General features: G+C 44.2%; 2 protein-coding genes across 2 annotated transcripts in view; one reads left to right on the top strand and one right to left on the bottom strand.

Moving 5' to 3' along the window:
- Window positions 1–9,611: 9,611 nt before the first annotated feature.
- On the top strand, window positions 9,612–10,499 carry LOC104485387 (tubulin polymerization-promoting protein family member 2). The gene is made up of 3 exons (XM_010127718.2): window positions 9,612–9,803; window positions 9,953–10,106; window positions 10,264–10,499. The coding sequence occupies exons 1-3, from the start codon at window positions 9,634–9,636 to the stop codon at window positions 10,450–10,452; spliced, it is 513 nt and encodes a 170-aa protein (XP_010126020.2). The 5' UTR covers window positions 9,612–9,633; the 3' UTR covers window positions 10,453–10,499.
- A 5,985-nt stretch (window positions 10,500–16,484) lies between these two features.
- SYK (spleen associated tyrosine kinase) overlaps window positions 16,485–21,862 on the bottom strand; it is a 63,633-nt gene continuing 58,255 nt past the window's right edge. The window contains exons 12-14 of the mRNA XM_086770355.1: window positions 20,602–20,742; window positions 20,254–20,366; window positions 16,485–18,671 (exon numbers count right to left, since the gene is read on the bottom strand). Of these exons, the coding sequence (XP_086626481.1) occupies window positions 18,599–18,671; window positions 20,254–20,366; window positions 20,602–20,742 (327 nt within the window). The 3' untranslated portion in view covers window positions 16,485–18,598. The remainder of the gene's footprint in view (window positions 18,672–20,253; window positions 20,367–20,601; window positions 20,743–21,862) is intronic.

The following is a 21,862-nucleotide window of genomic DNA, read 5'->3' as shown; positions in this document are numbered from 1 at the left end:
TGGCCTGGTTCAACTTCATGAGGTTGGCACGGGCCCACCTCTCCAGCCTGTCTAGGTCCCTCTGGATGGCATCCCTCCCTTCCAGCGTGTCAACAGCACCACACAGCTTGGTGTCATCGGCGAACTTGCTGAGGGTGCACTCTATCCCACTGTCCATGTCGCTGACAAAGATGTTGAACAGGGCCTGGCCCAGCACGGACCCCTGAGGGACGTCACTCGTGACCAGTCTCCACATGGACATTGAGCCGTTGACCACCACTCTCTGAGGGCAGCCATCCAGCCAACTCCTTATCCACCGAGTGGTCCGTCCATCAAACCCATGTCTCTCTAGTTTAGAGAGAAGGATGTCATGCGGGACAGTGTCAAAAAGCTTTGCACAAGTCCAGGTAGATGATGTCAGTTGCTCGTCCCTTGTCCACCGATGCCGTCACCCTGTCATAGAAGGCCATCAAATTGGTCAGGCACGATCTGCCCTTGATGAAGCCATGCTGGCTGTCACCAACCGCCTCCTTGCTCTCCATGTGCCTTAGCATGGTTTCCAGGAGAGTCTGCTCCATGACCTTGCCAGGCACAGATGTGAGGCTGACCGGCCTGTAGTTACCTGGGTCTTCCTTATTCCCCTTTTTAAAAATAGGGGTTATGTTCCCTCTCTTCCAGTCATCGGGGACCTCACCAGACCGCCATGACTTCTCAAATACGATAGCCAGTGGCTTGGCAACTTCATCCGCCAGTTCCCTCAGGACCTGCAGATGGATCTCATCAGGTCCCATGGACTTGTGCACCTTCAGGTTCCTCAGATGATCCCGAACCTGTTCTTCGAGTACAATGGGCGGTTCTTCATTCTCGCAGTCCCTGCTTGCACCTTCTACAGCTTGGGTGGTGGGACAGGAGCTCTTGTTGGAACAGGACAAGAACTCTTTGCCTCTGCGCTGCCAGTTGCTCTGCTTCCATTGCTTTAACCACCCCCATAGGGCATTTGCAACCGTCCATGAGTTGGTGTAGAGATAGAGCTTTGGCCATTTTTCCTGTTCAGTGATGTCTAAAGCCAGCTGGATGGCTTTCACCTCTGCAAACTGACTTGATTCACCTTGGCCTTCAGTGGCTTCTGCCACTCGTCGTGTAGGACTCCACACAGCCGCTTTCCACTTCTGATGTTTTCCTACAATACAACAGGATCCATTAGTGAACAGAGCATATCGCCTCTCATTTTCTAGGAGGTTGTTGTATGGTGGGGCTTCTTCAGCACGTGTGACCTCTTCCTCTGGCGGCATTCCAAAATCTGTGCCTTCTGGCCAATCTGTGATTACTTCTAAGATTCCTGGGCGATTGGGGTTTCCTATTCAGGCTCGCTGTGTGATCAGTGCGACCCACTTACTCCACATAGCATCAGTTGCATGATGCTATGAGGGGACCTTCCCTTTGAACATCCAGCCCAGCACTGGCAGTTGGGGTGCCAGGAGGAGCTGTGCTTCAGTACCAATCACTTCTGAAGCAGCTCAAACTCCTTCATATGCTGCCAGTATTTCTTTTTCAGTTGGAGTATAGCAGGCCTCAGAACCTCTATATCCCCAGCTTCAAAAGCCTAGGGGTCGACCTCGAGTCTCCCCTGGTGTTCTTTGCCAAAGACTCCAGGTAGGGCCATTCTCCCCGGCTGCAGTGTAGAGAAAGTTTTTCACATCTTGTCCTGTCCGGACTGGCCCAAGGGCTACTGCATGAACAATCTCCTGTTTAATTTGTTCAAAGGCTTGTTGTTGTTCAGGGCCCCATTTAAAATCATTCCTCTTTCGAGTCACTTCATAGAGAGGGCTTACAATCATACTGTAATTTGGAATATGCATTCTCCAGAAATCCAGAACACCTAAGAAGGCTTGTGTTTCCTTTTTGTTAGTTGGTGGAGCCATAGCTGTTATTTTGTTGACCACATCCATTGGAATGTGATGACATCCATCTTGCCATTTTACTCCTAAAAATTGGATCTCTTGTGAAGGCCCTTTGATTTTGCTTTGTTTTATGGCAAAACCAGCTTTCAGAAGGATTTGGATTATTTTCTCCCCTTTTTCAAAAACTTCTTCTGCTGTGTTGCCCCATACAATGATGTCATCAATGTATTGCAGATGTTCTGGAGCTCCACCTTTTTCTAATACAGTCTGGATCGGTCCATGGCAAATGGTGGGGCTGTGTTTCCATTCCTGGGGCAGTCGATTCCAGGTATAGTGGACACCCCTCCAAGTGAAAACAAACTGTGGCTTGCATTCTGGTGCCAAAGGAATGGAGAAGAATGCATTGGAAATATCGATGGTGGCATAGCGCTTGGCTGCTTTCTACTCCAGTTCATACTGAAGCTCTAGCATGTCCAGCACGGCAGCACTCATTGGTGGTGTAACCTCATTTAGGCCACGATAGTCCACTGTTAGTCTCCATTCTCCGTTAGATTTTCACACTGGCCATATGGGACTGTTAAAGGGTGAGCGGGACTTACTGATCACTCCCTGGCTCTCCGGTCAACAAATCAGCTTGAGGATGGGGATTATGGAGTCTCGGTTGGTGCGATATTGCCGCTGGTGCACTGTGGTGGTAGTGATTGGTACCTTTTGTTCTTCAACCTTCAGCTTTCCCACAACGGAAGGGTCCTTTGAAAGTCTGGGCAAGATGGACACCTGTTTATTTTTCTCTGTCTCCACGGTGGCTATACCAAAAGCCCACTGGTGCCCTTTTGGGTCTTTGAAATAGCCACTCCTGAGGTAATCTATACCAAGAATGCATGGAGCATCTGGGCCAGTCATTATGCGGTGCTTTTGCCACTCATTCCCAGTCAAACTTACTTCAGCCTCCAATACAGTCAACTCTTGGGGTCCTCCTGTCACTCCAGAAATACAAATGGGTTGTGCCCCTTTATAGCTTGATGGTATTAGGGTACACTGTGCACCAGTGTCTACTAGAGCTTTATACTTTTGTGGGTCTGATGTGCCAGGCCATTTAATCCATACAGTTCAATAAACTCTGTTGTCCCTCTCCTCCGCCTGGCTGGAGGCAGGGCCCCTCTAGTCCTTTTTATAATATTTTCTATTCACTTTCTGTGAATATGAATCAGAAGTTTCTTCCATAGAATCAGAGGTGAGATCAGCCCTTCTACGCTGTCTGGGGAGCTGCCCACTGGAGACTGGAGCAGCAAATTGCCTGGAAGAACCTCCCTTTGTGATTGTTTTACCTCGCAACTCACGTACACGTGCCTCTAGGGCCGAGGTAGGCTTTCCATCCCACTTCCTCATATCCTTTCTTTCATCACGCAAGGTAAACCATAGGTCATCTCGTCGGGTGTACCGTCTCCCTTGAGCAGGAGGAGGATGAGGTCTTGTTCCAATAGCTGAGATATTAGTCCGTGCAGGTGGGGAGCAAGAATTTTCGAGTTTCTGACACACCTCAGATAGTTTTTCTAACAGTTTTTCAAACTGGCTTTCAGATTTCTCAGTCAGTCTTTCTATGGCTGAGGCACAGGCCCGCATCAGGAAGAGAGATTGTCTTCATATTGTTGGAGCTGGTTAGCCACTGCACGTACTGGTGGCATCTCATCATCTTTCCAACTCATTGCTGCCAATGAGTTGGCATACGATGATGGTGTACTCTGTACAAATTTCCGCCACATCGGTTGGGTACATTCAATTTCATCTGGATCTACGGATGTCTGTGGGTCATCCAGGTTATGATAAATCAGCTCCCGAACAGCTAATTCCCTCAGAAACTGGATACCTCTCTCCATGGTGGTCCACTTGCTTGGGTGGCATACAATATCTTCCTTAAAGAAATATCTATCCCTCACACCTGAGAGAGGCTGCAGGCTGCTGACTCTCTTCCAATTGCCCTGTCAATGGCTGCTTCCCTAGACAGGGATCCCAGCTGTCTGGCTTCCCTGCCTTCTAATTTCAGGCTACTGGCCCGACTGTCCCAGCATCAGAGCAACCAGGGGACAAGTTGTTCACCTTGATTACGGCTGAAATCTCTTCGCATATCTCGCAGCTCACTCAGGGATAGGGAGTGGGTGACTACCTCTCCTTCTGCCTCTCCCTGTTCATGTGACAGCCCTGGTTCATCATCATCTCTCGCTACGCGAACTGATTTTTTGGTGTGTATCTTACGTACAGGGGCAACTGATACTGGTGTAGATTGGGTTTTCGGTTTCTCTTTGGTACTGCTTGCCGAGGTTTGAGTAGCCACAGTGTCTGGCGTGGGGGCCGAAGCAATCGCAGTGCCCGTAGCAGGGGCTGGGGTAGCTGCAGTGCCTGCCGTAGCGGCTGAAGTAGCTGCAGCATTTGTAGCAGGACTTTGAGTAGCCACAGTGCCGGTTGCAGGGGTTGGAGGAGCCATAATACTTTTAAAAAATTGCTTGAACTTAATCAATATCAAGATCTGAGATAGCTGCAAGAGACTTGTCAACATGAACACGGTGGTAGGGATATCAAAAGAGTATTCAAAATTCTCAAAAGCTGTTGAAATTAGCTTAGCGAGGTGGGGAAAGCTGTAAACAGATGTTCCCCCCGTGGCCTGGCTTCCCGGAACAAAACAACAGGTATAGTTCCAAACAACACCCACAAGATGGCTCCCGAAATACCCGGGTGGAGCTGCCTCTGCCTCCTCGCTCTGCACGCTGCCCGCCGCCACTGAGTACAGATATGAAAATGGTCCTGTTACCAGCAATCTCACTAAACAAATCAGTGCCGCATAGCAAAGCAGAACGATACCTTTGATCCAACACACATACTTGATAAAGCGTGCACAAACACCGACAAACAGAAAATACGGCAAGTAGGGTGCTATCCAATACAGCTCTAAAAACAACAGCGAGAACGAATAAAACAACATTGTGCCCAGCAATGACCAAACCAGCTTAATGAACACTCGTAACAAATCTGTTTTCAACACACTGTGTTCAAACCTGTCCTTATCTCAACCCTTCAGAACTGACCAGGGCTTGAACCTTGGATCCTCAGACTAAGGTCCGATGATCTCATGACAGATCTAGTGAGGCCCCTTCGAGCCCCACGCTGGGCGCTAAAAAGACTGTGGTGGTTTAGCCCGGATCACCACACAGTTTCTCACTCACCCTCCCCCTACCAAGTGGGATGGGGGAGAGAAATTGGGAAGAAAGGAAAACTCGTGGGTTGAGATAAAAACAGTTTACTAAAAATACTAAAAACTACAAAGCTAACAGAATATAAGGATACTAATATATACAAAGTATACAAAATGAACAATGTACAATTTCTCACCACCCGATGTCCGAATGACCGGCGCAGCCTGTCCTGAGCGGCAATCACAGGAATGACACCGAGCAGCAAGCAAAGTGGTGAGAGCAGCTAGCAAGGTAGAGGGAACGATGCCAGCAAGCCAGAGAGAAGAAAAGGATGCCAAGTGTGCCTGCAAAGAATGCCTGAAAAGAATGCCCCCTCCCAGCGGCAACCCCCACTTATATACTGAGCATGACGTTTATGGCGTGGAATACTCTCTGTGGCGAGTTCGGATCTATTATTCTGTGTGTCTTCCGCCCGGTTTCCCGCACCTGCACGTTAACGAGACTGTAACGAGACTTGGAAAGCCAGACAGTGTCCTTGGTCTCATTAACAACAACTCATATCATCAGAGTGTTTTTATCAACATTCTTCACACAGGAAATCCAAAACACACTGGCTACTGAGAAGAAAATTAACTCCATCCCTGCCAAAACCAGGACAAGGGTGCTTCTTTGCCCATGACAGTAGGAATAGGATATAGTAAAACGGAAGTAATAGCCCTGGAATATACATTAAAAAATAGGCCTTATCTGTGCTTTTTAATTTCCTGTGCAACTCAGATCTTTAAAACACATACTCAAGGTGGTGGTCCGCAGGAATGCTGTCTTGGTACATCACATCCTGTACAACAGTATAAGCAAAGTACCATAAATTAAGAGATAACAGGATGTTGTTCAAAAAAAAAGTAAAGCTAATGCACTCAGTGAAACAATGACGGAACATTCTCACCTAGCTCTGCTTTTGGTGGCGTAACATTCCTTATTTAAATACTGTCAGCAGGTAATTGTGACAACTACTAATATTTCAGAGCTATGATTGCTGTTGCTGACACTTTCTCTTATTAGTTCCTGGAGTGGCTCTGTTCATCCTGTTGCTCTTGAGATGCTACTGCAAAAACACGTCTGAGAGGCTGCAGGACTGCATGATGGTGCCTCAGACCTGGGGACAGCTCTTTAACTGTTTTCTGTGCTTTGGTGTGTAAGTCGTAGTCCCCTGATCTTTCCAGGATGAAGGGCTGATTGATTTCTTTCCCACAGCATAGCTCTGTGTGGGGACCATCACTGGTGCATGTTACAGTGTGATCAAAGATACGGGTTTGAGATTCTCCCAGTATTTTCCACACCCCTTCACCCCCAAATGCTTATTAATGCATGATGGTTAGTAATCAACAGAGTCCTGCTGATGCTTGGTGGCCATGCATGCTCACTCTACCTGCAAGGTGCATAGCTAGAGAGGGGTCTTAGTCCTTTGGCTGAGACGGAGGCTGGATGAGACCGCCTGTTTGGGCCATCCAGATCCACAAGTGTGTGCCCCACCTTCCCTGGCAATCTCTGCAGTTTTGGAAACTTGGCTGGTTTGAGCTGGTTTGATTGTGGCTTTGTTGAGGGTATAGCTGGGGAGCATTTCCCCAAGAGCTTTAAGAGAAGTGACCTTTGCTTTATTCATTGTCACATGCAGACTGTGAGACGTGGAAACAAATAAGCTGTTGCCATCACAGAACCCATCTGAAGTGGTTTTGAGTTACCGGCTGAAAAAAAAAGAGATGAACTCCTGACCTTGAAATTTATGAGCACTTGGCTACTCACTCTTAAGAGAGTATTGCCTTCTTTCTGGATCCTTCAGCTTCACCTGATCACCTAAACCTAGGTATACCTTTTTCAATTTTAAAAAAAGTCGTATGCTGTAACTAAAAGGGGAAAAATGTTGAGTTCCAAAAATACACTCTGCCACAGAAAAGAGACATCTTTCCAGAATGTAAGAAAAATCTCCACCAATAGCACACACATCTGCCCTGCACATCATCATTCCTGTGATGACATCTACTGCGTCATTTCTTCCCTGCTTTCCTTGTGCAGGTGAGGAGACTGGCATTCTTGCTGGGAGAGCCCCAAAACAGGCTGCCTGCAACAAGGAAAGAAGAAACAATTCACTGGGATGATCAGCACTTGATTAAAAGGCAGAAATGGCACTGCTGCCAATTGTTTGTCTGAGTTTCATATTGTTATCCTTAGTCTCTGCCCCTGGCTCACCAGCAGCAAGTGGTACTGCAGAACCGGTGCGCTGCATGGCTGTGCCAGGGCTGTGACGCTGTTGTCATCCTGGCCCGGTGGGATGGCAGGCTGTCTTCCCCAGCAGTGGTGGGAGATGGCACCAGGCACTTTTTGGCCATTTCACCCTTGCCTAGACCACTCATCCCACACAAGCCTCTCAAGGCTGACAGCCATCCACTCCTTTGCACAAGATCTGGCAAGGGGTGAATGAGATTCTCTGGGTGGCAGTGGTATTGGTAAAGAATTATGGTCAGTCCTACAGGAAGACTGAAGGCCAGACAGAAGTGCAGGGGCAGTGAGCATGCCACAGTATCTGCAAGGTTTTCCTCCTGGAATGGGTGAAGTTTGGCCAAGCTCACCCCGCTGCTGTGAGCTTGCTGCAACCAAGAGTAAGACTAGAAAGTATATGCCTGTTGATTAGTGATGAGAATAAAATAGCTCTGAAATAAGGCGTATTTATACATGATTCCACGTTGCTAAGCACAGCTTAAGGAAAATAAATAAATCAACCAATGAAGGCACATTAATTTAATCTTACATGGGTCACAGAGATGAAATGCCTTTTTTAACAATGTGCTGTCACAGTGCCCCCACAAACATGGTACGACTGCCAGGGTGCAAGCTGAGCCTTATTGCTGGCCTGAATGTCCCAGATCCAATTTCCAGCTACTTTAAGTTTGTTAACTTACGAGTGGAAAACTATTTCTCAAAGGTTTTTCACAGGTGATGTGTGTTGTGTCTCTCCCCTTTCCCGCCCCAGCCCACTTTTTGGAGTTATTAATTGCCTGGTGACCCCCAAAGGTCTGTGGGCACATCCCCTAGCCAGGGCAAGAGCATGCTGGTAGCAGATCAGCTCCTCGATGAAGAAGGATCAAGGACTGGCTACAGTTACTGGTTATAGGGGTAAAATCTCCTTCCCTTTGGAGTACATGTCCCAGAATAGAATCATAGAATGGTTTGGGTTGGAAGGGACCTTTAAAGGTCATCTAGTCCAACCCCCAATCCAAACGGATGACATTTCCAGTGTGTGATACTTATGTTAGGTGAAGAGGGTGCGGTATTTGGGTTTCTTGTCCCACAGTGGGCTGAAGGTCCTATAACCCCCACTGAGAGGTTTGCATCACCACACCTCTGGTGGCACAGGGTTGTTCCCCCTGCTTCTCCCACCCCTCCCCCTCCATGCCCCGCCCTATGGTGAGCCTTCCGAGGACTGTGACATACATAGGCACTGAGGTGAGTATTGGCCAGTGAGGCACGAGGAGTGGCTTTGAGTGCCCACTGCCTCCAGGACAGCTGGGAAAGTGCCAGCACCATTGCCATCACCATCAACCACCGTCTCATGCAGGTAAGCTGGATGCACACCTCCCAGGGAGAGAGAGAAGGGTCCTGGGAGGCCCCGGTAAGGCCACCCGAATCCCTCCACTACCCTCTTCGTGCTGGCAGCATACAGCCTCTCTAGTACAAGCCTGCCTGAGTTTTGCTCTAGAGAGGTGCAGGCCCACACAACATTTATGTTAAATGGCAACCTGCACACAACCTTGAGACCCAGAGCCCCTGGGTGAAGCACAAGGCTGTAGGAGAGGCTGGGTATTTCAAAAGGGTTCAAGAGTGTCTCACAAGCAGCAGGAATCAGCTGCTCAAGTCGTGGGGGACTGATTTACAATCCAAGCAATGGCTTTTGTGTTCTCAGAGATCCCTGATACCTGCTTGCAGTAGTCTAAGTTGATCAGTCGTGTAAAATTCACTGGTGTTGGCAGGAGGACAACATAATTCAGGGAGCATTTCAGGCAATGAAGGATGATGGGAAAAGATGGGCGCAATTCCTTGGTAACTTCTTGCAAGAAGGTCTGTGAGATTTAGGCATTTATCTGGGAGTTGGAAGACAAATTTGGGCTCTTTATCATCAAGTAACAGGGAAAGCATAAATCAGTTTACAAATGGAGGCATTTGTTATTGAGACAGTCTAACTGAAACTTGCTTTTCAAAAAGGTTTAGAAGCTTTGGATGTCTCATTCCTTCACATGCAGCAGTCATTAAGTCATTCCAGAGCCCCATCTCTACCCCTCCTTTGCTTGCCTGGGGTCCCAACCTGTCCCTGCCCAGATCCTGCCCGAATCCCAAGTGTTCTGTGTCAATACCTGCGTGGTCATCATGGTTGTCCCATACTGGAGAGATACCTGTGGGTGGTACCCCTTTCTCTGCTGGAGACGAGGTGCATGGGACATGAGCGTGTGTCCAGCAGCTGCAGATGGTCCTCAGCTCCTCCCCTGATAACTTATTTTCTTCACAGCAGCAAGATGTCGGAGTTAGAAAACACTTTCCATAAATTTGCAATATATGGTGACAAATCTGCCAGTGGCAACAACATGACGGGGAAAAACTTCTCCAAGATGTGCAAAGAGTGTGGGGTGATGGATGGGAAATCCGTGACCAGCACCGACATTGACATCGTATTCAACAAAGTCAAGTGAGTGTCGCAGGGAGGCACAGTGGGCAGCACAGCCAAGCGGGAGGAAGGAACAGCAGGCTTTTGTGTGAGAGGCAGCCCTGGGAATTTCCCACTCTGCCGCCATCCAGCTGTAAGGTAACTTTCCTCTTGGTCTCCCCTCGCCATAGGACCAAGGGTGCCCACACCATCACCTTTGCTGAGTTCCAGCAGGCCATGAAGGAGCTCTGCAGGAAGCGCTTCAAGGACAAATCGATGGAGGAAGCGCTACAGGCTGTGTACAGCCTCATTGAGGGGAAGGAGCCAGGCAACATCAGTGCCACGGTGAGTATGAGTCTTCTCATCTGCTGTGCACCTTGAGCTGCCATGTGACCATTTGTCCTTGCTGTAGGGACATGTGCTGTCCTCATATGTAGGGAAGAGCTTGTTTGTGAGCTGTTTCGTAACAGTGGCTGCTTCTTGCTGGCCTCCTTTCTTGCAGAAAGCCACCAAGGTTGGTGGGGTCGAGAGGCTGACAGACAGTAGCAAATACACTGGCAGCCACAAAGAGCGTTTTGATGAGAGTGGCAAAGGGAAGGGCCTTGCTGGCCGCCAGGACCTGGCAGACAACAGCGGCTACGTTGGAGCCTACAAGGGAGCTGGCACATATGACAAGACGCATCAGAACTGAAACTGCTTAATGAAACAAGGACTTTTCCCCTATAACATGGGAGGCAAATAAACATCTCATGCAATCAACCTTCTGTGTCTGTGCACACCAGATCTGACAGGGTGGGAATGCATGGGGTGGGCACTGGATGACTCTGCAGAGTGGTGCAGGTTCTCCATCCAACCATGCCTTGATTACTTAGTGGTGTGGTTAAATCCAAGCAGAAAATAGCCTTCTGGAGCCATCCTGTTGCTCTTGAGATGCTACTGCAAAAACACGTCTGAGAGGCTGCAGGACTGCATGATGGTGCCTCAGACCTGGGGACAGCTCTTTAACTGTTTTCTGTGCTTTGGTGTGTAAGTCGTAGTCCCCTGATCTTTCCAGGATGAAGGGCTGATTGATTTCTTTCCCACAGCATAGCTCTGTGTGGGGACCATCACTGGTGCATGTTACAGTGTGATCAAAGATACGGGTTTGAGATTCTCCCAGTATTTTCCACACCCCTTCACCCCCAAATGCTTATTAATGCATGATGGTTAGTAATCAACAGAGTCCTGCTGATGCTTGGTGGCCATGCAGAAAGGTACTGCCTTCATGGGCCCAGCAGTATCCTACCACCAAATAATGTAGTTTTCAAGCAAAAGATGTAGGTACCAGCAGTCTAACAGTTGTATCAATGTCCACGTTTGGTGTGGCGTCTGATGTCTCCATTCCTTCTAGCTGCATTTCAAACACCTTGGGACATTTTCATTTTGGGGGAAAGGAAGACAAGGACTGTCCTCAACAACCAAGAAAATCTTGAATGTACCTCTTTGTTCAGACCTCAGCTTCCTTGTAATTAAATGACTCAAGAAAGTGCTCACATACCGTTCTGCAAACAAATACAGGAATGTGTTGTATTTTTAGTTTCTTTATTAGTTTGTTATATATATATATATATTTTGCACGGAAAAAGCTCTGGGAAATTTGGGAACAAAACGAGAGCTTTGTACTCATGCTTGTGCAGTGTGAGTTCTGGTTTGCATTAGCTCGGGTACAATGTGACACTAGAGGGTGAATTTCTGAGACATGATTAAATCTGTGCTTCATCCTGTAATCTAACTTGAGTAGTACTCCAGCACCAACAAGAATCTCTACTTGTCCTGCCTATTCCTTATAAGTAGAAACCACAAAAAGATGAGGAATGTCATGCTCACTCCCTGTGGCAGCTACAGAGTGGATAGATAAAAAGGAAGTTGTGGATGACTGAAAAGTTTAAAAATAGTACCTGATTACTTCATGCCGCTGGGGAAGCAGCAATACTAGTGGATGTAAGATTTTAAAACAGCCAAAGACATGCATGTATCAATGATAGAGTCAATAACACATTTACAAATGAGAAAAAAAAAACAAACCAGGAGTTTATGCTGTAGTGCATTGGGAGCCTGCAAAAATCGAGGCGGCTCCTCAGTGCAAGGTGTGTGGGGGTAGTCCTGTTACACCATTGCCATCTGATATTAAATATCATAGAATCATAGAATGGTTAGGGTTGGAGGGGCCTTCCGAGGTCATCTAGTCCAACCCGCTGCAAGGATCAGGGACATCCCCAACTAGATCAGGTTGCTCAGAGCCTCATCCAACCTGGCCTTGAACGTTTCCAGGGATGGGGCATCTACCACCTCTCTGGGCAACCTGTTCCTGTGTTCTACAACCCTCAGTGTAAAAAATTTTTTCCTAATATCTAATCTAAATCTATCTCCCTCTGTTTTGAAACCATTACCCTTAGTCCTGTCACAACAGGCCCTACTGAACAGTCTCTCCCCATCTTTCCTGTAGGCCCCCTTGAGGCACTGGAAGACTGCTATAAGGTCTCCCCGGAGCTTCCTCTTCTCCAGGCTGAACAGGCCCAACTCTCTCAACCTGTCCTCCTAGGAGAGGTGCTCCAGCCCTCTGATTGTCTTTGTGGCCCTCCTCTGGACCCTCTCCAACTGGTCCATGTCCTTCTTATGTTGGAGGCTCCAGAGCTAGACGCACTACTGCAGGTGGGGTCTCATGAGAGCAGAGTAGTGGGGCAGAATCACCTCCCTCGATCTGCTGGCCACACTCCTCTTGATGCACCATTTTCTAGTTGCTCTCTTAAAGAGTCCATATTATCTAGAAAACCAGCCATGTTGGGAGAAAGAGGTTAGGAGCCTTCCTCTCTGTAGTGGCTGAAGTTTATTGTGCATCAGTTCGCTGCCCTTTGATGGTCAGAGGGAACACGAGGGCTTTGGGAAAGGGCTGGCTGCTGGTGCTCCTGTTGTCATTTCAGCACGTTTGCATAGCATTCAGAAGAACAAGGCCCATGGAAGCTGTTAGAAGAGAAATGTAGCTGTATATATATATAAATGGCCCAGTTTAGAGGATTTACTGGCAACAGTGGAAATCTTGCTGAAACAAAATGGCATTTACAATCTACATATTTATAGCCAGCTATGGCTAAGATGTGTCATTACTGTGCAAAAATAGGGAAGCATTCCCTCCAAATTATCTGTTGGGAAAAAGAAACATCAAACCAAGTCAAACAGCCAATTTACAACTACTTCAAAGTAGAATGGAAAAAATATGCTGAAGTCCTGCTTTTTGGCAAGCTCAGTGAGCTTGTTTCTCTAGTGTGTCTTGATGCAACCCTGCGCCCTGCCCTGCCCTTAGCCATTCCCTTCCATCTAGTTTCCTCGCTATCTTCTAGAAATATGACTCAAGACCAACATTAGAAATTCTCTGCCAGCTGGGCATTGCTTCAGGGTGCTGGAGGTGGGACCTGATACACCAGTCAGATAGAAATTACTTGATAGCGTTGATGAAATCTGCACACAAATTAGAACAAGATCTGAAGATCTACAATGGCTGTGTAATAAAAACTGAGGCAGTACGACAGGGTGTTATTGAACACAATTAGGAAAAAATGACGAGAAACTACAGATGTGTGTGTGCCTGTATGTGTGTAATGTTTTTAAAGCCAAGTCTTCAAACTGTGCAAGAGACAGTTATAAAAGGCCTCTGCTACCTGTTCTGCCACTCAGTCATGCAGCTACGGTCTTGGCACTCTTGCTGTTTCTGAAATCGGCATCATTTCACTTTAACAAAGCAAGAAGAAAGAAGAGATATTGATGTTAGTGCAGCCACTGGCTGCTGGCAATGAAGAGGACAGATGAGTATCCACACAAAGTAACAGCTTGTGTTGCATCCTGGTCTAATGGCTATTTTCTGTGGTATTAAGAAAATAGTTTGTATTTTTTTGTTGTTGTTGTAGGTTGTATTCCTAACATGACAGAGGCATGGGGACCCCAGCACTCAGCTTACTATCTTGCTGTCGCATGGGGCATGCCAGGCTGATAGCTGTACCTGCATCCGCATGGCAGTGGAACTCCTTCACATGTACTTTGTTACAGTTAAGCAAGGCCTGGACCTAACAGGCTCTTACCCTAACAGACAAAGGCATTTGCAATGGTAGACAGATGCAGGGAGTTAATGATCTGTGTACATTTATACTGAACTGGTCATTCAGGTGCTATATACATTCCGAGTTATGAATTTTAATGGACAGCAGTGTAATGCCTTCCCCCAGCTGCCTCTTGTTTCCTCTGCTTCTCTGATTATCAAGAAATGTGCACATCTCCACTGCCTCAGGGAAGCAGTGGTTATACTCAGTGCGGGGTTAATTATATGCCAAGGAACCCAGTGGGTAATCACTTCAATTGACACATATATGACAGAAAAGAAAAAGTACTCATTTGGAGACCGATGCGTAGCTTGATGCTTGGCTTCAGAATGCTCTAGGTAGTTGGAGGACTGTTTTTTTCAGCTGGGTTTGTGCTACACCATTCTGACTGTTGTTTCACGTGAATCCATGGTTAAATACAAGCCGAAAGGAGGTGTATGCCTTAGGCTTGTCTCTTTTTCCCCAGTACTATTAATCAATCTAAGAGGAGAAGATTTCTTTCCCTATACACATGGTCTTTCTGATAGTCATGGCATGCTCTTCTCTCATTCCTCCCCTCCTTTTCCAGCTGCACACCTTCACAGGTTACCTGAGTGTCCCAGTAAAGGTGTTTGCACCTCAGTCCCCAGCTGTGGGTAGTTACTGCAAGAGGCGTTAGGCTGTTGAGTCTCGCCCCTCAGCCTTACAACCACTCCTCGCTACCAGTAGGCCTGCAATCCGCATGGGGAGAGGCGGGGCCCAAATGTGGTTGTGCCACTGTCTCGTGTTGCACCATGGTGTGTAGCACCGGCCAACACTGCAGGGGAAGGGTGGTCCTGACTCTGGAAGGGGCTCTTTTCTACCTGAGTCTGGGATCGCTTTAACGCCAACACTGTTTAAATCCGACACAGTTTTTCTTCACTATCCAGAATCAGATGGTGCATTTTTTTTCTCTCTTTTTTTTTTTCCTTCTTCTTTTTCTGCATGACTTACAGGTTTTATGTCCTCACTAAACTTAGGGCTGGTATTTATAATTTCTGGCTCATGTTCTCCTGTCCTATTCAATCCAGATGCCACCCTCACTCCCTGCTATGCATGTGTGGCACATATTCTGTATCCTTCTGCCTGCAATGCCCCACTGATAGTATCACTTCAAAGACAAGGGGACAGAGTCTCAGAAGTCTTTGTTAATGATCCACAGCTGACCATTCATAATATAAATCATTGACTATTTGTCCTCACATGAAACTTTGCTTCACAGCAAGCAGCAAACGGATGAACAAGTTCCTCCATACCACACAGGCATAGCAACAGCCGGGGCAGAAGGTACAGTGCCAGAAATGCTCACACAAATGTGTCAGTCTAAGAGTGGCCAAGCATTGCCACCTCCTGGCAGGGCCAGCCCATACAGCTGCCTCAGCGCACAACACGGCTGCCCAGGGTGCTCTCAGATACGCTTTTTATGAAACCCGCAGTTCTGATGGTGATGATTTCAGGTGTGAAAATTATGGGTATTTTTAATTGTCTGATTAAAACCCCCCTTTTTGCATAGCATTGAAGCAGGTGGAGATTGTGCTGGGGTTTTTATGAAGTTTGGGTAGTTCTATACAGGAGAAGGTGCATGGCCTTCTGTGCTGCAAGAAAACTCCACGATTTTGTAGATTTGAGCCATAACCAAAGCTGTAATTACACTGTTTCCCTTCACTGAAGAACCTGTTTAACATGTTCTCACTTGCTCCTTCTTCTCTGAGTTACTCACACTAGCCTCCCTTCCTCCATGCTGCAGTTTGCTACCCCTTAACTCTGCTTGACAAATTACTTGTGGGGCTATACTGCCAAATGACATTTCTGATATGAGTCAAGCTAAAAATAAAGACAACCAAATCCAGACAGCCAAAAGACAAAAGCCCCTTCATATCAGTTGACGGTGCCACAAGTGAGAAGGCGGAACAATTAGGCCAGACTTGCTATGCAGGTAAACAACCACAGCAGTACAGTGTACCTCAGTCACAGACTGATCCTCTCCAAAGGTAAGTACTTGCTTGAAGAGCTGTCTACCTTTTGGCCTTTGTTGTTTATTGTTCAGATGCACATTTAATTCCATCTAGCCTCTGCTTTCCTGAGGACTTGAGCTAGCAGCAAAAGCTAAATGAAAGACTGAGGTCTCTCTGTTATTTCAGAATACCTAGAAGAGTTGCCTGCACCTTTGAGGGAGGCGCCAGGTGGTATAATGTAACTTAAATCCTACAAAGCTGATAGCTGTAATGCAGAAATCCTTGGACAGCCGATACGCTGCACCAGCTCCTGACACCTCTAACCTACCAGATCCAGCACAGTACTGATGAAAAGCAGTATCTTTGAAAGGCTTAGGCATAATAACAACATGCATATTTTGGGGGATTTTCCTGCTAGTCCTGAATAGCTCCAAAAGCAGCCCAAGCTTCATTTGGCTTATCTGTTGTATCAGTTACCTTTCAGTGTTGGTAGGGGAATCTCAATCTTCCACAACAATCACAGTAATTCAGTAAATATACATGCTCTGCACAGCATGAGCATTTTTTAGAAAACACTTAAATATTAAAGGATTCTTTGTAAAACAATGTATTTTGTAAAACAATGTCTTTAATTTAAGTTTTAAAACCTGATCCATTTATTTCACATTACTTTATATTCTCATTGTAAACTTTTTTACATAATAGTGAAGTTAAAAATAATCAAGTAAGATCAAAAAGTGACAATCACTCAGAAGAGAGGAAAGGAAATACTCCTCCAGTTTTGTATCAGATAACATTTTTTAAGAGAGAGAGAGAGAGAGAGCGCTCTGTCTCAGAGAAAATTAGTAATGTCACTCGCTGCCTAATAGAGCTTTGTGCAATTTGTTTATAACTAATATCCCCATTAATGTACTACTTGTACATGTAGAGCTAACTAATTTCTCTGCAACAGGATAAGAGCAACAAAACATATAACTATGGTTAACTTCTACACAAGCTGTTCTTGTAGAAAAACTATTCTTAAAAACAAAACAAAAAATAAATCATCCTCAATATAAGTCACATTTGGTCACATTTAAAACATGGTCTAGTGCACTCAGTATCTTTCAGTAGCATGTGCTTTCTGAGGTGTCCTGCACTGGATATCCAAGATTAAACTACCAAAAATCACCAGTTTTGTTTTTTTTTTTTTTTTTAAATAGACCATAAAATTAGTAAAAAGAAAAAAATACAGTCACTCCTACATTTGTTTTTAGTCATCTCTTTTATGAAACTTATTTCACACTTTCTCACTGTAATTGCCCACACAGTTTCTTTGCTAGAGAAAAAATAATGCTCTAACCAGCCATATGCAATAAATATATCTAACTCTAAATCTTATTCTTTATATTCTTCTAAAATCACTGTATCTAGACTCCTGATATATATATATGTAGACTGTAAAAGCCAATAAAGTAGCTGCTTCTGAGGAATAACTGATAGAAATTTCGTTATCTATAATATTTAAAATGAGATTGGACAAACAAAGCATAAGGGTAAAAACAGAAGCAGAAGTTATTTGTTGTTACCATTGCTATACTTGCACATTTATGGAGATGCATGGTGCATTACAAAGTATGATAGGACAAATACTTTTTCCTGAGATGCTCACAGGAATTAGTAAGAGGACAAATATTAACACTTAAGAGTGGACAAAGGTAAACTCGATGCCCATATGCCTGTTTTAAAATATTAGAGCTGGGGGTCACATCTGGCTTTAGAAGCAATAAGGTGTGGTGAATTTTCACAAATGCTTTTCAAGAAAGGTTTGAAAAAAAGAAATGATTGCTGCTCAAAACAGAACACAATGAGCTTTGGTATACCCAAAGAGATACATGGAAAAGATATCTTTGGAGAAGGCTGTAACAGCACAGAGGAACAGTGCTGCTCTGTCACCTTTCACTGTACAGCTGTGTTTTCAGGAATGCAGTGATGGAGTTTATGTTTAAAGCCCAGAATCATTATCTTAGGTGCTGATACATTTTGTTCCAAGACAAAAGCAATCCCCTGAGTTCCTAAGTTTCACCAGGAAAAAAATAACTCCCCGAGGGACAGCTGGGCTTCAACATGAGATGAGGAACAAGAGAAGTTGGTCACATTTAAAGGAGGTGATGATGTTAGAAATCCACATCTCCAAGCTCCCCTCTGCTTACTCTACTACTGAGAAGAACAAGATTTGGTTTTAAAAGTGCTTGGGAGTAAAATCAAACATGCTGTCAGTCAAAGTGACTGATACACTTTCACAGTGAATTTCCTTCACAGTGAGAAATGTTTATGGTATTCTTCCTTGGGGAGAGGGAAGGCTGGGTCAATTCAATGCATTTGAGGGCTAAGAATACTAATACAAGAATCTAAATTCCAATTCACATTCAAATACAAGAGAGGAAGACGGTTGAAAGACATTAAACAGGTTCTACATGACCAAAAAATGTAATGCTAATACAGCTGTAAATAAAATGAAATGCTGTGATGTCCTTGTTGTTTGCTTTGGGGCCTCTCCACTTTCAAGACTCTGTTTCTAGGCTGAATATTGCACAGAAGGCAAGAAAAGGCAACTCTACAGATCCAGGGCTTAGCTCTGAGCTTTGCAGGGTGAAAGTAGCAGTACAAAAATCAAAGTTGCTTGGTTTTGGAAACTGAGCTGCTTCTCACAGGGTGCTCGCTGGAGGCAAGGAAGCTGCTGTTCTTCATGCTGTTAGTGGGAAATGTCGTAATAGTAGTTACGTAATCTCAGCTCAACTGCAACAAATCCTGGTCGGTCATCAGCACTGTGGAAAGATGAGAAATATCACTGTGTAGGAAGGACAAAGCTGTAAAGGTGCATGGGCCCTGTAACACCTGGGACTTTACCTCAGCGACAGCTCATTTAAAGCTGCTTATAATATTTTAAAGCTACAAAAATGATGGTACAAAATTAATATCAAGTGGCAAATATCACTACAGAGCATCCAGTCAGTGGATTTCCTATCATGCCTATTTGTGGGTGGTGAAGGTACTGTAAGAAATAAATGGTAAATCAGCTCTTTACTTCAGTAATAATCTGGAAAAAAGAATACTTACAGTGCAATATCTGCCTTATAATGGGTCCTACAGTCATGCAGAGTGGCTTAGCACCACTGAGAGGAGCCTATGTGTGCACTGTATGGCAGTACTGTCTTTCTTTCCTCTGTATCTGCAACTCTTTCTTGATACGGGAGAACAAAATTAAACTGACAACAAGCCCTTACAATAATACATTACATATTGAGTTAGTTACACTGCCTGCCTGACTTGAGCCTTCTTTTCATTTTTTTTTTCTTTTTCTTTCCAATACTAAAGATATTTGAGTATAAACAAATAAAAAGCAGATGCTTTATGATATATTTATTAATCATAACAAAAAAATGATCCCTTTCACTCTAGAACTGTTACAGCATTCTTTGAGTCAAACTAAAAGGCAGAAATTATTTTATGGCTCCACATTCTTTCTAGAGTACTAGATGTAATAAAACTAACAAAGAAGCAAGGTACCTAAAAGTGAAGTACCACAGCTCCTTAAATGGAACCCAGGGACCTTTGTTGGACACACATATTCTCCAGATGGTGAACTGGAAGAATAGTTGACATTCCAGGAGAGTTTGGGTGCTTTATGGACAACTTCCTACAGCTAAAAGTAACTTCAACAAAATAGTTTAAAATGATAAATCATAAAACATTTAAAATATATATTTTTACAATATACTAATTTTAAAAGTGTATCAGGTAAGCTTTCTTTTTTTTCTCTTCTCTGTATTTCATAATTCTAACTTCTGAATTGTTATATGTTTCTGACACATTAGGTAAGATCTGAAAAGATGTTTTGCATCTCACTAACAGGAAGCCAATGTGGGATCCAATGTGACTATATTCAAAAACGAAAGAAGAGAAAAATAGGTCAAAACTATTAATTATTGAGGAATGTGATGAATAACATGACTTTGACATTTCAGTAAAGTCTTGGAAATTAAAATTAAACAAAATACAATCCAAAATTAAACAAAAATATTTGCTTAATATCAAACTTTATTTTCAAAATGCATCATACATGACCTTTTTGTGGAATTTACTTGGTTTTTCTCATACCCTATTTTTTGTATATAACTGTTCCAGCAAAATCAGCTGTGCAAAATCAGCTTCTTGTTGTACACTCAACAATTCAAATAATTTTAACTTGAAAATGCAACTAACTTCTTAGTTTGGAGGTTGTTTGTAAGCTAAACATCAGCTGAAACTATGTACTATCCCTGTTTCCCCCCCTACCCCTTTCTGGCTGTTAATTGAGTAGATTAAAATATACTTGTATTAAAAGAGAGAGCATCACATCACACTCACTTGTACGTCCAACACAATTTCATTAGATCATAGACTTCTGTTGGACAGACTTCAGGACGTTCCATTCGTTCTCCTCTTTCAATCATCTGTGCAACTTCACCACCTTTCATTCCCTGGAATAGGGTGACCAGAACAATCATTCAAGTTACAAATGATTACAGCATTCATGTTAGTATAAAACAAATAGAGGCTGGAGTTGATTTTTGGGCTTTTGACTCATTTGTTCCAACAGCTGTGGTGCTAAGGCCTGCTTGAGCTGCAATAACCCTTTGCAGGTAGGAAAAGGCATTGATCCAAATTTGCTCTGAATTTTTACAGATAAAAAAATTGCCAGATAGAACTACTCACCTTATATGGTTTTTGCCCATAAGAGAAGGCTTCCCACATTAAAACCCCAAAGCTCCAGACATCACTTTTGCTAGAAAATTTGTAGAAATTCATGCATTCTGGAGCATACCACTTGACTGGCCATTTTCCATGACTTTGTGCCTAAAATAAGTCATAACAGAAAGGAAAAAAGCAGGCTACAGACAGTAGTTAGTAGTAAACAACATCAGAATTCACATAAGCCATGTTAACTTAGATCTGCGCACATTTGTACTAAGTACCATAACACTTCTGATGCAGTTGGCATTAAGAGAGAATGGATAGCAGCTTCTTCAAAAGTGTTACAAAATTGTTCCTGATCTTCCACTTTCGAAATAACACATTGAAATGAAATCTATGGTAAAGCAAAGCTTAGCTAAATGACCTGGCATCATGTTTTTAGTAGCATTTAATTTAAAGTTGCTCTTTAAAAGTAAGATTTTTCATCTAGGCTCTCCACAGAGTGTAAGAGATACACACCCAGCTGCTCTGAGTCTCATTATTACTTGAAGCTGATGCTTCATTTCAAAGCACAGCAACCGCTTTGTGGTGAACTGCAGTTTGATTAAATTATCCCGTAACACTGTGTTACGACAATGCAAGTGTCAAGCTATCCTAGCACAGTGCTAGATCTAGTGAAAGAATGGCACTGCATTTTGTGAAGCTGTAAAGGGAATGAGCCTTTGATACCAATTCTCAAACCTCCGACAAGCAGCTCTGGCTAGGTTAGAGGCAGTAGTTTAAGACGTTACTGCCTTTTCTGGCAGTAGTTACTATTCCCATAGGAAGGTCATCACAAAACAATATGTGCCTGCTCCTCCTCTACAGTGTTTCATCATCTGGCTTACTAGTTTTAAACAGCTAATGAAACTGAATAGGCAGAAGGAAGAAACTATTTGAACTGCAAGAGCAATGCATCAGAAAAAAAAATATGGAGAATGCTTTTACCTTATTAAATGTTCCTTTAGCTGTACAGAGATCCAATTAATTTAAAACCAAGCTAAACAAGTTCCGCTAGAATCAAATGATTACTTGCCAACGGTATTTTTCCAAAAACTTCCCACATTCAGTTCTGTTAGTCAATAATACAGTGTGCTAGCCTAAATTTTCTTTGGTCATGGTGAAAAGTGCCCTAAAGTTCACATCTGCAACAAAGACATTTTCCTCCTCTTATATAAGGAGGTATCTAATTTCCACCATAAATTTCAACCTTCTAATTAGAAGTTTACCAAAAGTAAATGAA

The sequence above is a fragment of the Chlamydotis macqueenii genome, chromosome Z (genome assembly GCF_036417535.1).
Source record: "Chlamydotis macqueenii isolate bChlMac1 chromosome Z, bChlMac1.mat, whole genome shotgun sequence".
NCBI lineage: Eukaryota > Metazoa > Chordata > Aves > Otidiformes > Otididae > Chlamydotis > Chlamydotis macqueenii.
Note: the sequence above shows the minus strand (reverse complement) of the source record. Positions and strands in the feature narration are given on the sequence as shown.